General features: G+C 45.3%; 1 protein-coding gene across 1 annotated transcript in view; it reads right to left on the bottom strand.

The window, feature by feature from the left end:
* Positions 1-16,096, bottom strand: part of Cacng3 (calcium voltage-gated channel auxiliary subunit gamma 3) — a 74,107-nt gene extending 58,011 nt beyond the window's left edge. Inside the window, 1 exon segment of the mRNA XM_090357849.1 lies at positions 15,376-16,096. Within this exon segment, the coding sequence (XP_090213975.1) occupies positions 15,376-15,586 (211 nt within the window). The 5' untranslated portion in view covers positions 15,587-16,096.
* Between the last annotated feature and the right edge of the window lie 1,068 nt (positions 16,097-17,164).

Genomic DNA, 17,164 nt, shown 5'->3' with positions numbered 1-17,164 from the left:
TATGTAACTATAACCCACATTTTAAGACAAAATATGTGAAACATCACATAGGGTATTCTTGAGGGGATTCACTTGCTGCTGTTTATGAAGGGATTATGATTCTCTAGGCTCCTCTGAAAGACATTCTAGAACATAGGTGTGTGTGTGTGTGTGTGTGTGTGTGTGTGTGTGTGTGTGTGTATGTAAACGCATGCAGGTACTAGGGTGTGAACTCAGGGCCTGCACACTAACCCTTAGCTTTTTTTTTTTTTCTTCCTTCTCTACCACTCAAAACACACCTCCATTTCCAGCCTTTTTTTGCCTGGTTAATTGAAAATAAGACTTCCTGGACAGGCTGGCTTTGAACCTTGATTCTTAGATCTCTCAGATTGCCCTAAGGTTTTGACCATCTTTCCTTAATAGTAAGAAAAGAATGAGGACCAAGGTTTGTCATGGAAGTTCATGCACCCAGCTCCTTCCCAGCCCCCCCCCCCCATACCCCTCAGCCATGCCCCTGACTTCCCAGCATTCTTTTCTGAGCTTTATGAAGTTCTAAAAGTGAAGAGACATGACAGAGGTAGTTCAGAGGGCTCCTATTGTTGGCAGAACAATGCAGATGAATGGAATCTGACCAGCTTCTCTGAGAAAAAAGCAGCTCTACCCAGCATCAACTTAGTTCACAAGCCAGACCCTCTTCTAGGGGTGTCCAAACACTGACTCCTGCAGCAGCCCTAAGAGTGAGACTATACCTCTATAGACAAGAAAACTAAGACTCAGAGAAGCTGATTAATGTACTTGGAGTCACACAGACATAGGTAGTTGATCGAGGATTTGAACCCAAGCAATCTAACAGTAGAGGCAAGATTATTTTATTTTTCTTTTTTGCCTGTCCTGAGGCTTGAACTCTCTGTGGTCAAGGCTAGCACTGAGTCACAGTGCCAATTCTGGCTTTATCCAATTTATTGGAGATATAAGTCTCACAGACTTTCCTCTCCATGATGCCTTTGAACTGTGACCCCCCCAGATCTCAACCTCTTGAGTATCTAGGATTACAGGTGTGAGTTACTGGCCCCTGGCTGAGGCTAGATTCTTAACTACCAGAGTCAACTGAGGAAACAGGAAAAAGGAAAGAATAATTTTTTCCAGGAATATCCTCTTCCTTTCTACACAGAGATTTTAAGATAGCTTAATTTTGCTTTGAAATGACTTGTTAAAAGCCCTTTTGAAATAGCATCATACAATTTACCAAAAATTATTAAAAAGGAGAAAAGGAAGAAGAAAGGTTAAGATGGAGTAAATTTGATCAAGGTACATTTATATGCCTGTGGTAAAGGATTTTTTTTAAACTCTGATACAATCAAAAACTCCAGAAAAAAAATAAAAATCATCCCCAAACATCCAAATGCAGTATAAATATGTATACAAAATGACTCTGAACAACTGGGGTAAGCATTGGAATGCTGGGGATATTTTTCTCTGAATGATTCAGCGATAATGCCACTGAAATTACACAGAGAAAAAAAAAAATGTAATCCCCAGAGAGCAGCACGGTTGTGCCTTGATGATGAACTTCAGAATCACAGGAATAGTCCTTGGTTTTTCAAACTTCAGAACCAGTCAGTCTGATATCCAAACATAAAGATGCTGGTATCATTACAAAACTGAAGTCCCTGTACAATGAAAATCTGGAAAAGAGCGAACTGGAAGACTCAGGCAGGGGAAATGTAGAAGCAATTCTATTTTGTGAAGGGGGAACACAAAGATATTGTAGCTATGGTAGATGGGGGAAAAAAAGACATGAAGATTTATGTTTTGTTTTGTTTTTGTGTTTTTCCTGGGGCATCACCTGCCCTCTGAGTTTTTGTGCTCAAGGTCAGGGTTTGTTACTTGTGCCACAGGCTTCCCTTGTGGCTTTTTGAGTGGTTAATTAGAGATAACTGTCTCATGGACTTTTCCTGCCGGGGTTGGCTTTGAACTGTGATCCTCAGCTCTCAGCCTCTTGAGTAGCTAGGATGTTAGTCATGAGCCCATGAACAACTGGCTAGATTTAGGTTATTTTCTTTTAATTAGAAAGTGAATCAGTACAAAGGGTGGAAGAGTGAGCTAAACCCTCCCCTATGTTGACAATAAGTCAATACATTGTACATTGAGAAAGAGAAGGATAAACATATTATTTCGATGGATGTAGCCACTAGAAGAACTGAATTACAACGGGTTAACACAAAACCTTCTCAGCGAAAGCAAATGCGACACAGGTGAGAGTATTCCAACGTGGAGAGTTACCATTAAAACTGCTTTTGGGCTGAATACAGTGATACATGCTTGCACTTTCAGTTACTTAGAGGCAGAGATGTAAAAAAAAAAATTGTGATTCAAGGTCAGCCCAGGGGAAAACGTTAGTAAGAACCCATCTCAGTCAAAAAGCTGGAGACGATGGTAAAAGCCTATGTGGGAGGCATAAAGAGGAGGCTTGCTCTCTGAGGCTAGTCCAGGCAAAAACATGAGATTCTTTCTGAAAAATAACCAAAAGAGAAAAGAGTCTGGAGGTGTGGCTCAAGTGATAAAGTGCTCGCTGGTGTTCAAAGCCCAGAGATCAACTCTCAATACCGCCAATAAAAGAATAAAAGGGAGCCCCCAGCTTCCGGAAAAATAGCAAAATAAAAAAAAAAACCCTTCTGACTTGATTTGTAAAATATTGTGATGAAGTGTCTTATTGGATTACAAGATGAATTTTAAAAGACTTTGAGTACATTACAAAGGCTTTAAACTTGAAGAGAAAAAAAAATTCCCTTTTTAGTGTCTTTGAATTAGAAGAAAAGAGAAGTGGGAAAATGGGAAATTCACAAACCATTCACCAAAACCAGAAGTCACAGTCATTTTGGAGAAAAGCACATGAAGGGAAAAGTGTGTTGATTTTATGAGGAGGAAACTTGCTCTTACATCACTTTATTTTAAAGTGTTTAAATGGTGAAGGTGACTGAGTGGCAGAGTGCTTGCCTAGCATGTGCAAGGCCTTGGGTTCCAACCCTAGCTGGGGAAAACAGTTTAAAAGAACATAATAATCATCAATTATCTTGGAAACCATTAGTGTGTGTGTGTGTGTGTGTGTGTGTGTGTGTGTGTGTGTGTGTGCCAGCACTGGGGTTTGAACTCTGGTCCTGGGCGCTTTCTCTGAGCAGAGCTTTTGTGCTTAAGGCTAGCACTCTATCACTTGAGCCACAGCTCCACTTCTGGCTTTTTGTGGTTAATTGGAGACAAATAGTCTCACAGCTTTCTAGTCCCAGTTTGTCTTTGACCTGCGATTCTCAGATCTCGGCCTCTTGAGTAGCTAGGAACCCAAATAGATATGAGCCTCCGGTGAGCAGTGGTGTTAATTTTTTGGAACTTCAATAAGGAAAGAGAGAGGGGGGAGAGAGGGAGAGAGAAAGAGAGTGGGAGAGAGGGAGAGAGAGAGAGAGTGGGAGAGAGAGAGAGAGTGGGAGAGAGAGAGAGAGTGGGAGAGAGAGAGAGAGAGAGAGAGAGAGAGAGAGAGAGAGAGAGAGAGAGAGAGAGAGAGAGAGAGAGAGAGAGAGAGAGCATTCAGCAGGCCTTAGAGGTAGGAGATCTGAGGTCGTATGGACTCTGGCCCCAGTGCAAAGACAAGTGTGTGTACTCTACATGAGCTTTTGTTATGTGCTTGGCAAATGGGTTTTGAGCATCTCTGAGGACCAGGGATTTTGGGGACTCACATCCCTGAGCAAACATTTCCATGACAACTGGATATTGTCTCATCCAGGATCCTCCTACTCTAAGCTTCTGTTGTTCTGAGCTCAGCTCACCTGGGTCCCTTCTCCTCTAGCATTGTTCGGGAGTCAGGCCTGCTCCAGTCAGCCCTGAATCCTCAGGACTTAGTGTAATAGTATGGAGCATCAGGTGGCCACTGAGCCATCACGAGCAGAGCAGATGACCCAAGCTGGAGGTCAGCCAAGGGCAACACACAGGCTTGGCACCTCTGATTGGGTCTCTACGTGGAGAAGGTAATCCTTGCATGGAGGAAAGTCTGAGAGTTAGTCAGGGGCCATCACCCTGCAGGAAGGATGGCTGGAAGACCTTTGATTTAGTGAAGTACTGAAAGTTTCCACAGCGATGTCATTTCACGATGAGAAATGCACGATTGAAAATAATGAGGGGCTGTGTGGATTTGGGGGAAGAAAGGTGATCTTGAAATGTTACTTTACCACCTCCTTCCACACTAGAAAACAACTAAGGCAAAAGTTGAACAACGGGAGCCAAAGTAGATTTGGGTTTGCTTGGTTTTGTTTTGGACCAGAGTTGGAACTCAGGGCCTCCTGTGCGCTAGCCACAAATACTGAAGCCACACCTCCAGTCTTGAGCGCCTCAGGTTATTTTCCAGATAGGATCTCACGTGATTTGCTCAAGGATGGACGGTGGTGGATTGCGATCCTCCTATCATGCCTCGAGTAGCTGAGATTACAGGCATGAACTACTGTGCCTAGCAAAGGCTAAAGGTCTTGTTTGAGTCACAGGATATATTGCAGCACCTGAGAGAGTCGAGCCAGACTCAAGCGCATGTTCTTCAAAACTTCCAGAGTCAAAGTCTAGATCCTTAGAACTTCCACGTAAGGCCCTACAATGATCTGGATTTTAGCAGACACGTCCCACCATACCTGGCTTGTTGGTTGAAAGGAGGGTGTCACCTGGGTTCTATTCTCTATTTCTTAAGCCAATGCTATGGGTCTACCATGGAGCCCCAGGGGCTCTTCTTGGAAGATGGCCTTTTAGATGGTAATGCTTAAGATCTAATTTCTGTGCTTCAGATCAGATTCTTTCTGGACTCTCCACCTCCTACCTGCACGGTGCTTAAGAACAACAAAGAATGATCATGAAACACAGCAGGCCTTTGACTTGAACACTGTCACCTCTTCATTTGATTTTTTTTTCTCTTCCTTTTTCTCCAAACCTTAAGCACATTACAACCATATGCCAGATGCACTGGGGCGCTGAAAAGTATAATATCTTGACCAATCAGAACTGGCTTGGTAATACGTCCTTTGAGGCATTTCAGCCTAAGAGCAGCTAATTGGTGAGGCTGTCTTGTGATTGGCTAAAGGGTCATCACAATTGGCTGTAAACACGTGTCTAGATATGTCTAAATGTGTGTTGTAAATATGTGTTGGCATCAAAACCAGTTTCCACAGGTTCCAGGGAGAGTGTTTGGAATGGAGGAGGTGAGGAAGGGATTGTGGTCGTTAACTGTGCTTGTTCTGAGTTCACTTTAATGTCACAGGGAGGAATTACTGTATTTTAGGGCAGCCGTGCAAGCTGCATATGTTACAGAATACCGAGCAGTGGAAAACAAGCCCGATTCCCTAAACATTCAGGTAACCAAAGACATAGACTCTTAGGCACAGAGTCTGCTGGGTTTGTGCACAATATGTCCACACACATGTATTTTCTTTGTTTTTGACTCCAAGTTTTCACCCTGCATATTGGAGGAATTTGGCAATGGGCCTACTGTGGATAATTATCCAGGGGGAAATAGGAAATAAGAGATGCTAAATATGATACAGATTTTCAGGACTCAAGAAATGTGATAGATTAATACTGAAGATAGATACCTAGATATAGATATATCAATACATACTTATTCATCAGGATAGACATGGGTAGACCTGGAAAAAGTTATGTGAAGTTAAGCTCAGAGAGACCAAGGGTACAAGCCTTCTCTCATATGTAGAAGTTAGATCTAAGCTGGGTATCAGTGGCTCACTCCTGTAACCCCATATACATCGTAGAAGGTTGAGATCTGAGGATCACGGTTCAAAGCCAGCTCAAGTAGGAAAAGTCCATGAGACTCTTATCTCTAATCAACCACCAGAGAGCTGGAAGTGGGACTATGGCTCAGGTGGTTGAATGTTAACTTTGAGCCAAAAAACTCAAGGACTTCCTCCAAGGTCTGGGTTCAAGCCCTAGAACCAACACCAAAAAAATAAATAAAATAAGAAGTTAGATTTAATTTATATATATATATAGTTATACAGAGTCATATGCATATACACATAAATATATTAACTTGTTAAAATATTAACTTCCATTAATATTAACATACATTAACATATATATATACATAAATTAGTTGTACACACAGGGGAGAATTCCAGTGGTATAAATCTTTTGAGCAACTGAGTTACAGGCTAACAGATAATAGCAGAAAGCTGGAACTTGGGATACGTGTGTGGGGTGAGATCGAGAGAGGGGGTGTAGGTGAATGGAAAGAGGAAATGTGGGCGAATGTAATCATGATATTCAAGGTGCATATGTGAGAATGGAACTAGAAAAATTGAGGGGGAGATGCAGTGGGGAGAGATGGGGAGAACGATGGAATATTGGGCTTCATCAAGATGCATTGTCCTCACAACTGACATGGTGAGTTGAAAATCCTCCATAAAACGACTTAAATTACACACACACACACACACACACACACACACACACACACACACACACACATTTGCCAGACCTGGAGCTTGAACTCAGGGCCTGAACACTGTCGTTGGGCTTTCTCAAGGCTAGAGCTCTACCACTTGAGCCACAGCACCACATTCAGCATTTTCTATGTATGTGGTACTGAGGAATCGAACCCAGGTTTTTGTGCATGCTAAGTAAGCACTTTACCACTAGGCCAAACTCCCAGGCAGAAATGTGTTTTTTAATTTTTCTTTTTTGTCTGTCAGTTGTAGGACTTGCATTCAGTGCCTGGGTGCTGTCCCTGAGGTCTTTCACTGGTGGCTAGCTCTCTGCCACTTTGAGCCACAGTTCTGCTTTCTGTTTTCTGGTGGTTCCTTGGAGATAAGAGTCTCACAGACTTTCCCACCAGGACTGGCTTTGAACTGTGATCTTCAGATGTCAGCCTCCTGTGTAGCTAAGATTTCAGGCATGAGCCACCAGCACCAGACTTAAAGATAATTTTTGAAAAGAAAAGAAAAAGAGGCTGGGTGCTGGTGGCATGTGCCTGTAATCCTAGCTGCTCAGGAGGCTGAGATCTAAGTATGGAGATTCAAAGCCAGCCTGGGCAGGAAAAGCCTGTGAGAGATTATCTCCAATTAACCGCTAGAAAACCAAAAATGATGCTATGGGCTCACAGTGGTAGGGTGCTAGCCTGGAGCAGAAGAGCTCAGGGATAGCACCCAGGCACTGAGTTCAAGCCCCATGACTGACACAAAAGAAAAAAAAAAAGAAAAAGATGCTTTAGCTATTAGGTAAATGTAGGAGCTGTACAAGCCAGGAACTGGGAGATGGATAAAGAATGGAGCCCTTGACGCCTGCCTGACCTCGAGTTTAATGCTCAAAGAAGTCAAATCAATGATGCCCCCAAATTTCATCCCCCTAAAGCTGGACAGCCCTGAATTTTAACAGCAACCCCAAGCTTGCAAAGTCTCCCAGTTCCAAGATGGAAATGGTGGGTGGCTCCAATTCTGTTCACCTGCCTGGATTACTTGTTCTGGCTTCCAAATGGCTGACATCCAGCCCCCCCCCTCCTTTTTCTGTTTTCCCAGCCATGGGCTAACAACTATTCATCTGTCGGCTCCATCATCCTTTTCCTCGGTCTTGCTTTAGTGGAGCTGGAATCAAATCTGGGAACAGTTAGGCTCCTTAATTTTCAGAGTAGAGCGAGCCCATCTGACCAGGCCTGCACTTGTGAATCATGACAGGCAACTGTTAGGGTGACATTCACTTCTGGTCCCAGGTCTGCCACCGTCCCACAGTTCTGATCCCAGGCATAGTACCTTTCCACTCCTGGCTGGTGTGAGAATGACTTGTGTTTAGTTACACTTTCTGTTCACCCAAGTGCCTGGCATGTAGTTAAGGAGGTGGGGGGTTGGGGGGTGATGGATTAGAAAACCAGGTCTGTTTTAGTAAGGGAACCTAAGTACACACCACACACACACACACACACACACACACACACACACACACACACACACACTCATAGTGACTGTGATCTTCTGAAGAAGCTATGAGAATCAAATCAGCTTTGGTGACATATTTCCTTCAAATCATGCCTGCCAGCCAATGTGTCACTAAGTAAAGCAATAAGCACCCAGTGGATGGTCCAGGAACAAATGCCACAGACAGCCACTTGGTAACTTGGCATAGAAGGTGTGTATTGATTTTAGTTTCCTGACAGCTGTTTCTGGATTATCACTATGTACTTTTCCTTCCCTGGAGACCATAGCATTCATTGGCCTTTTCAGGGGAAATGCTTTGGCAGACCTCAAACTTGCTGGACAACTCCTAAATTCCCAGCCAGGTGCCAGTGATTCACGCCGGTAATCCTAACTATTCAGGGGGCTGAGATCTGAAGATCACTGTTCAAAGTCAGCCCAGACACCAAAGTCTGTGAGACTCTTATCTCCAATTAACCACCAGAAAATCGGAAGTGGCCTTGTGGCTTGAGTGGTAGAGCACTAGTCTTGAGCTGAAGAGCACAGGGACGGTGCCCAGGCCCAGAGTTCAAGCCCCATGACTGACAACAGCAGCAACAACAACAACAACAACAAAACAATGCTACAACCCTCCCAATCTCTGCACCCTTCTCAACCCACTGGGTGGACTGAAGGGGTTGCTACAGTGCCTGATTCATATATTATTAAAGGCACATTTTCTCCTACATTGAAATAATGTTTCTGGCTGGGTCACAGGGACATGGGAAAAGAACAGCCATGATCTTGTCTAGATTTCTCTGTAACCTCAAGGAACTGTTTTCTTTGGATGCTTCCATATGTCAAAACATAATTTTCAAAATGGTTAAAAGCACAGTTCCCCTAAAGTACATAGTGAACGCATGTCAAGTCTTACCCAAACTCGGCAGCAAGGAAGCCAGGAGAATGACAAAATTCTTTCAGTGGAAGAAGTTTTGTATCTATTTCAGTGAAAAAGAGTATCTTGGAATGACATCGCCAAGTTTGATCTAAAACTGATGAATGTCCTTAGGAGATGGACATAAATCCACAAAATGTAGTGTTATTTCTTCTAATGAACAAATCACATGACCCTCTCCTGGACAAAACCATACATGGAATTTTCATGGTTTTCTACAGCCTCTGGGCCTGTAATCTTAGCTACTCAGGAGGCTGAGATCTGAGGATTATGGCCAACCCAAGCAGAAAAGTGCCTGTAAGACTTATCTCCAATTAACCCTTCAAAACCCAGAAGTGGTGCTATGGTTCAAGTGGTAGAGCACTGGCCTTGAGCACAAAGGAACTCAGAGACAACACTCAGGGCCCGAGCTCAAGCCCCACAACCAATAGCAACAACAACAACAACAACAACAAAAATTAAGAAAAAAACAACAGGGAAGAAAACAAACAAAACTCTTAAACATCCTGTACATGGCAAAGTCTAAAGCCAGTGGGACCGAAGGGACTACTTGGTAGGGTTTCTAAGCTATAGTGGCATATACCAATGTCTCTAGTAGATAAGATCCCTAGTATTCTACTAGGGTCTAACAGTGTTACGAGAAGTACAGTTTAGCATTATCTTAGAGCAACCATCATCTTCTCCACCCATGTGCTCTCTCTCTCTCTCTCTCTCTCTCTCTCTCTCTCTCTCTCTCTCTCTCTCTCTCTCTCTCTCCCCTCTCTCTCTTTCCCCTCTTCCTCAGCCACAGCGCTAAAGCCTTTCTGAAGGTTGCTACATTCATAAATAAAGCTGGAAGCCCATCTGGCTGAAAAACTTGAGCCATCTGGAGATTTGGAAATATGGGGGAACTTCTAATAACTGGCTAATCTTTGTCAGTTTCTCAGCCAGATGTTGAGTGTCAGTCAAGCCCATCTGTAGCAGAAACAGTGAATTGAACCTCTTTTCTGTCATTTGACGTTGTTTTTGTCCTAAAATACTAGCAGGGCTTTCCTTTCTTAGTCACCATTTAACAACAACAACAAAAAAGAATTGTAAGAATGACTATTGATTTAGAGTCATTCCAGAGCAAGTAGAAAAATAACTAGAAAGTTGGGATTGAAAAGGTTGTTTAGGTAATTTTTCAGACCATGAAGCCATAATGTAGATAAAGGTTTGGATGGTCCCATTTTTTTTTAAATAGTTAAATGTGTTGCTTGCAATCTGGGATTCAGAGTTTACATCTGGCCCTTCCTTTTTTCCTTCCTTCCTTCCTTCCTTCCTTCCTTCCTTCCTTCCTTCCTTCCTTCTCTCCCTCCCTCCCTCCCTTCTTTTCATGGTGCTATGGTTTGAACTCAGGGCGTCATACTTGCTAGGCATGTCCCTTCTTGAGCCATCCATCCAGCTCTTTCTGCTCAGATTATTATTGTTTTGTTTTTTTTTTTTGCCAGTCCTGGGCTTGAGCTCAGAGCCTGAGCACTGTCCTTGGACTTTCTCAAGGCTTGAGCTCTACCACTTGAGCCTCAGCACCATTTCCGGCTTTTTTTCTATGTATGTGGTACCAAGGAATTGAACCTGGGTCTTCATGCATGCTAGGCAAGCACTCTACCACTAGGCCAAATTCCCAGTCCTCAGATTATTTTTGAGAGAGGGACTTGCTTTTTTTTTTTCCCTCTCAACATGTGCCTGGCTTCCGACCTCCTATTTCTATAGCTGAGCGGACAGGTGTGAACTATCCTGCCAAGCTTTTTCTGTTGAGCACCCCGCAAGCCTTTTCTTCAGCTGGCCTCAAACTATAGTCCTCTAAACCTCTGCCTCTGGAGTAGCTAGGATGACAGGTGTGAGCCACCAGCATCCAGTGAATTTGACCTTCAGTTGGTTGAACCTGAGGTCCAAAGGAGAGAAACCAGATATACAATTCACCTAGCTGTGGATGACAGATCGGTGATTAGCACCTAGGGTTCTCAGCCGCTATCAGAGGGCATCGCTTTGATTGCATCTGGAACTTCAAAAGGTTTGCTTAATGAGGAACATGTCCTCATTCAGCTCTCATGCTGCCTTTGAGGACGCATGGCAAGTTGGGGTTTGGCATTGTAAATGTTGCGTGAGCCTTGCCTGATAATGACTCAAGCAATCGTTTTGCTTTCTCACTGTGGGAGTCTCTTCAAAGGGTTTTTTTTTTTTTCCCCCATTCCAAATGTACCCTATGCTGGTGCTGTCACTGTGTCTGTCTGGTTCCTCCTGCATCCTATGTGTGATCATGCTGGGAGATTATGTCCCCCACTCCGAGCTGGGGCTTCTTAACTCTGAACAGTCAATGTGAAGCTGGAAACTATGCCTGCAATCATAGCTACTTAGAAGGCTGAGATTTGAGGATGGCAGTTCAAAGCCAGCCCAAGCAGGGTCAGTCTGTGAGATTCTTCTTTCCAATGAACCATCAGAAAGTCAGAAATGGAGCTGTGGCATCAGTGATAGAATGCTAGCCTTGGGCAAACAAAACAAAACAACACAGGGACAGTGCTGAGGTCCTGAGTTCAAGCCCCAGGACACACTCTCTCTCTCTCTCTCTCTCACACACACACACACACACACCCCTTACAATAATATGAGTGCATAGTAACTGTATCTTCTGCTGGGTGTAGAAAGGAAAGCAGAAATCTCCTCTTTTTCTTTGAGTGATGAGTTCTTCTTGAACAATCGAATCACTTCCAGGGCTACTGTGCAGCTCGGGACACTTCAGCTCATGCCATAAATACTCTGGAAATTGACATTCTCAGAGTTCCACCAAGGCCCTATGGCAGCACAGAATCTGCAGAAGAGTCTGATGATCTATGTAAAATCTCTACTGACTGGGGACGTTTGGGAGCATTTGCTATTATTTTGTTAGACTTGAACATTTTCTTCACCTTTTGTTTGCATTTTTGTGTGCGCCAGTCCTAGTTTTTAAACTCAGGGCCTGGACACTATATCTTAGTTGTTTATTATTATTATTATTATTATTATTATTTTGCTAAAGACGGGTGCTCTACCACTTGGGCCATAGTTCTACTTCCAGCTTTTTTTGCTGGTTAATCAGAAGTAAAGTTCTCACTGACTTTCCTGCTTGGGCTGGCTTTGAACCAGGATCCTCAGATCTCAACCTCCTGAGTAGCTAGGATTGTAAGTGTGAGCCATTGGTGCCCAGCTAGCATTCCCTTATTTTTGGACAAAATAGCTACATTATCTTGTAACTCTTTTTTTTGATTATTTTTATTTATTTATTTATTTATTTATTTATTTATTTTCATTGTAATTAGTAAAAGGGTTACATGATATCTGCCAGATAGAAGGTGCATTAATTCACATACATTGATACCCTTTCACATGTCTTGGTACCCATTTCCCTCCCCGCTATCTTGTAACTCTTAAATACAGTATGGAAGAACTGGATGGTCTAAATTTATGTATTTTATATCTCAATTGAAAGAAAATTGAGATGTAATCCCCCAATTACCCACCAGTACTTAAAATACGAAAACCAGGACACTATGGCTCTGCAATAGGGTAGCTGCCCTGTAAGCAATGACTGTACAGTGAGTGTCACCTGCACAGAGGTTAGGCATGCCTTGGGCTGATACTGCCTGCTGCATGGGCTATGCAGAAACCAGAGGGATTTGCAAGTTCCTCGAGCACCTGATGTATTTCTCACAGTAAGCAAAGTTGTAACTGGGCACCCGTAGTTCACACCTGCCATCCTAGCTACTCAAGAGGATAATTGTGATCTGAGGATCATAATTCAAAGCCAGTCCAGGCAGGAAAAGTCCTTGAGACTCTTATTTCCCATTAATGAGCAAAACTCCAGAAGGGAAGTGGTGGCTCAAGTGGTATAACACCAGCCTTAAGCAAAATGCTCAAGGACAGTACTCAAGCCCTGAATTCAAGCCCCAGTAGTGGCACACACACACACCATTTAAAAAGCAATACACGGGGCCGGGAGTCTGGCCTAGTGGTAGAGTGCTTGTCTAGCATGCACGAAGACCCAGGTTCGATTCCTCGGTAACACATACACAGCAAAAAGCCAGAAGTGGTGCTGTGGCTCAAGTGGTAGAGCTCTAGCCTTGAGAAAATCCAGGGACAGTGCTCGAGCCCTGAGCCAATCCCAGGACTGGCAAAAAAAAAAAAAAGCGCAATACACAGTACCTCAGAATGCAAGAAGAACTAGCTAGGACAAATCATGTAAAGACTGCAATCAATTTTCTCAGACTTACTTGCCTAAGCAGACATCATTACTGCACGTAATTCATTCTTTTTTTTTAAATGTTCTACTGAGGAATCATACATGCTAGGCAATCACGCTACCATTAAGCCAAGACATATCTCCAGCCTCCTGCAGTTCCCTTTTGATTTTATTTCTCGCTTCTCCCACTTGGCACTCAGAGTGCCTGAGTGGGGACCAACTCCTCTGGTACACACTGTGGGTTGGAGCAAAGGAAAGCCATCAGTTGAGAACTTCTGAAGAAGAGCTTGATGGTTTCAGACCCTATTTCTGCTTGGATAGGTTTAGTGTTTCCTAAAGCACAGGAAAAGGAACAGAACTGCTGTTTGATTGTGCCATTCTAGGTTTGGTTAGAAGAGACAGCAGAATTGTAAATGGGTAAAATGTGATAGACAGATACACCCATGAGCCATTTAGGGCTTGACAGAATCCTTGTACTTTTCTTCTGCTACCTCTAGAATTCTATAGGCATCAAAATATTCAATCCATCAGCATTATAAAAACGCTCAGTTGGGTGGAGGGAATTGTAGAGTTCCTTTAATTGGGAATAGCCATAAAGAATTGCAAATATTAGGTTTCTGTCAATGTTTAGGAAAGAATTTGTTTTGTCATTTTTTTCCAAGTACAAAGGATCCAGTGTAAATGTTAAACCGTGTTCGCTTAAGACCACCAATTCAAAACACATCACTTCTCAGATGCCAAATGGAGGTTTGGAAAGGATCAGTGTCTTAGCCAAGATTGCATCCAGTTTTGGAAAAGCACTCAGTGCTGCTGCCTTCCCCTGACCTTTGCCTGCCTTGAAAACAGCCCTTTTTCTAATCTGGCTTTCCCACCAGTTGCCAATCTGTGCTGGAAAACCAGAATCAACTGTAGTAGCGACAAAGTCAGGAAAGCGTCGAGACCTGGGCAGAAAGCCAAGGAATGATGCAATATACCACTAGCAAGTGATGTCATAGCATGATTTTCTAAGTCATTTACAGAAATGCACAGCCTCAAGAAGCCCTGACAAATGCCAGCCCCAGGGGTGGGGTGGGAGTTCTGCCGGTGGAGCGAAGGACCAATGGCTGGGAGGGGAGGGGAGCACACAGGAAACCCATTTTCTTGCTTGTCACTGGGTCTCAGCCTCCCAGATCACCAGAAAGCCTGAGACAACTCCCTCTGCCTCTTTAATCCAGTGACTTTCCTGGGGCCCGCAGTTCCACAGAGCTTTGATTTCCACCTTTATCTTTCTGCTCACTCCCCATGACATCCAGGGATTACCCAGGATGTCATAAGCAACTTCGACTGTGAGATAGACTCCGGAGGGCTATACATCCCTCCTCACTATAATTCCCAACAAACTCTTCAGTTTTCTAGAATTACGAGGAGAAACTACACATCTTGGAGAATCAATCATGTAGAAATGTCATGGAAACGTATTTGTGGTTGTTTTCTCATCATCATTATTTTTTTGGTGAGGTATGCATGAGAGAAATGATTTAGAAATAAAGTCAGGTGGATCCCAGATCAGCAAGACTTCAGTTTTGTTTAGATCCAAAATAATGAAACATGTGATTAACCAGGAGGTTTTCTATAAATGCATGGTAGGGGGAGACTGGGGAGGGGGGAGGAGGGTTCATGTATGTTACCCCTGAACAACTTGCCCATAGAGATTTATGATAATATATAGTTAGATCAAACTCAGAAGAAATGGGTGAAATGAGGGTAGGAGATATGGTAATAGCACAGAATGTGCCAGATCAGATCACCACCACCACCACCACCAATGCCCAGCTCTCCTCCTGTCTCCCTTCCTTCCTCCTGCCCCAACCCTTCCCACCCCACTCATTGGAATACAATTTCCACAAATCCAAAAGACTTCCTTCTTTAGCCAGAGATCTAAGCAGTTCACAGTATGCTGAGGGATTTGGGGATTTGAAGATTTCACAGTTGCAGGAGCTGCTTAGAGCATGACATGAGCTCTCACACACACACACACACACACACACACACACACACACACACACACACGTGCACAAGAAACAATTCAACAAGACCCCTACCCTCCCCATCCCACACAAACACCGGCCGTGCTGAAAGTAGCATCTGCACATCCATACGTCCTTAGAAACAAATCTCAACTCTTCCTGGCTCCCCCAAGCACTGCCTCCCTCTCCCCCAAACATCAGCACACCCGCAGCGGCGTCTGGCAGCAGCAGCAGCAGCAGGATTATTTAAAGGCAGGGAGAGGAATTTGTAAATACCTTCCAAGCAGCAGGTTCGCCATAGCCCCGAATGGGTCATTACTTCTTCATTTTTCCTGCTCGTTTCGTTATCACTTGTAGACTTAGTCCTACACACGCCTCTGGAATATAACCAGTAGTCTGTGCCCACTGCAATGGTCATTAAGCTAAAAGCTGCGAAAGCGCCTACAGTTGTGATCAACATTTGAATTCCTCGGTCACACATCCTCATAATTCTTCATGGTACTCTGGACGGCTGGGGGGGGGGGGAGCAGTGTGTGTGTGTGTGTGTGTGTGTGTGTGTGTGTGTGTGTGTGTGTGTGTGTTGGGGGGTGGTAGGGATCTCTCTGCAGCTGGCTAACCTAGGACAAGCTTTCCCCAAATTCCAGATCTCTTCTTGTCGGCATCCACAGGGACGTGGGCAAAGCCGGGATTTCCTGTCTTGAGCGTTCTCCAGTTGCTGGGGTTGTCTTCGTGAATGGCCCTCAGAAGGGTGCAGGCTCCAGGGGGTTCGTTCACCTCATTGCTGCCTCTGGAGGATCCCGAGTTCCTTTCATTCCTTAAGGGGCTTGGCTAGGACGAGGGTCCGTGCAGGGCATGGTTTACAGAAAGCATGGAGCAGCTGCCAGCTGGATTTTGAGATGAGCCTGGAGTCCTCTCACAGCCCGACCCCTTGCCCTGGGAGAGAGACGAGAAAGAGAGAGAGAGAGAGAGAGAGAGAGAGAGAGAGAGAGAGAGAGAGAGAGAGAGAGAGGAGGTCTGATGGTGTTGCGTGCGCGCGTGTGTGTGCGAGTGTGCGTGCAGGCGCGTGTGCCGGGGGTGAGGGCGGATGGTAAAAAATAGCACTGCTGAGAGGCGAGTCCCCGAGAAGAGTGTTCGCTGCTTCTTCCCCAGCCTCCCAGGAAAGCTCTCCGCCTGCTCCCCACACCCCCGCGCAAACTGGAGAGAAGACGGCGGGGTCCGGGGCTGGTGGGGAGGGCGGGGGCCGTGCGGCTCCACCGGCCGAGCTCCGGGGTCTGAGGTCAGCTACCCACCGCCCCCCTCTCCCCACCCCTCCACCCCGCACCTCGCCTGTTGCAGGCCCGGCTCCCCGGTCCGTGGTGCTGAACGGACAGCTCCCTCCTGCGTCCCGTGGTGCTGAACGGACAGCTCCCGCCTGGCGCCCGCGCCCTGCGTCTCGTGGTGCTGAACGGACAGCTCCCTCCTTGGCTTCTGCACTGGGAGAGGAGGATCAGCAGTCTTTTCTTCCCTGGGGGGGGGGGGGGGTGGGGAGGTGGGTGGGTAGGGGGAACCCTGCTAGATCGGCTTTGCCCAATCGAGCCCACGCCCCCTCGCAAAGTTTTGGGGAGCCCAGGGCGTTTAGCCCAGCCGTTCTGGGGCGCTGCAGCAGCGGCTGATGTCTCGGCTCCAGGAAGGGTTAAAGGAGAGGGGATTGAGGAAGAGGCTGCCGAGCACCCCAAGCTGCAGAGCCCACCCTGCACACAGCCTCCAATCACCCCCTTTCCCCTCCTCCCTCCCCTCCTCCCCCCCCCCCCTCCCGCGCTGGGCGCACAGCCAGGCAAGTTTGCCTTTTGCTGCGGGAGCGGTTGGAACCCCACTAGGGACAACTGTCCTGTTCTTAAAGAGACCCGAGGCTGGTTCTATGGTTGACTTGGGTCACAAAGTGTTGTCAGGGCCGCCTCTGTCTAGTCTGTCTCAATGGAGTTTTCCCCAGAACACAAACCAATATGTCTACCCTCCTTTCTCTGGAGCTCGGGCAGACACGGGAGACGGGTGTTCAGATCAGACTCGGAGTTAGTCACACACTCAA

This window comes from Megascapheus bottae, chromosome 25 (genome assembly GCF_031878675.1).
Source record: "Megascapheus bottae isolate mThoBot1 chromosome 25, mThoBot2.hap1, whole genome shotgun sequence".
Lineage (NCBI taxonomy): Eukaryota > Metazoa > Chordata > Mammalia > Rodentia > Geomyidae > Megascapheus > Megascapheus bottae.
Note: the sequence above shows the minus strand (reverse complement) of the source record. Positions and strands in the feature narration are given on the sequence as shown.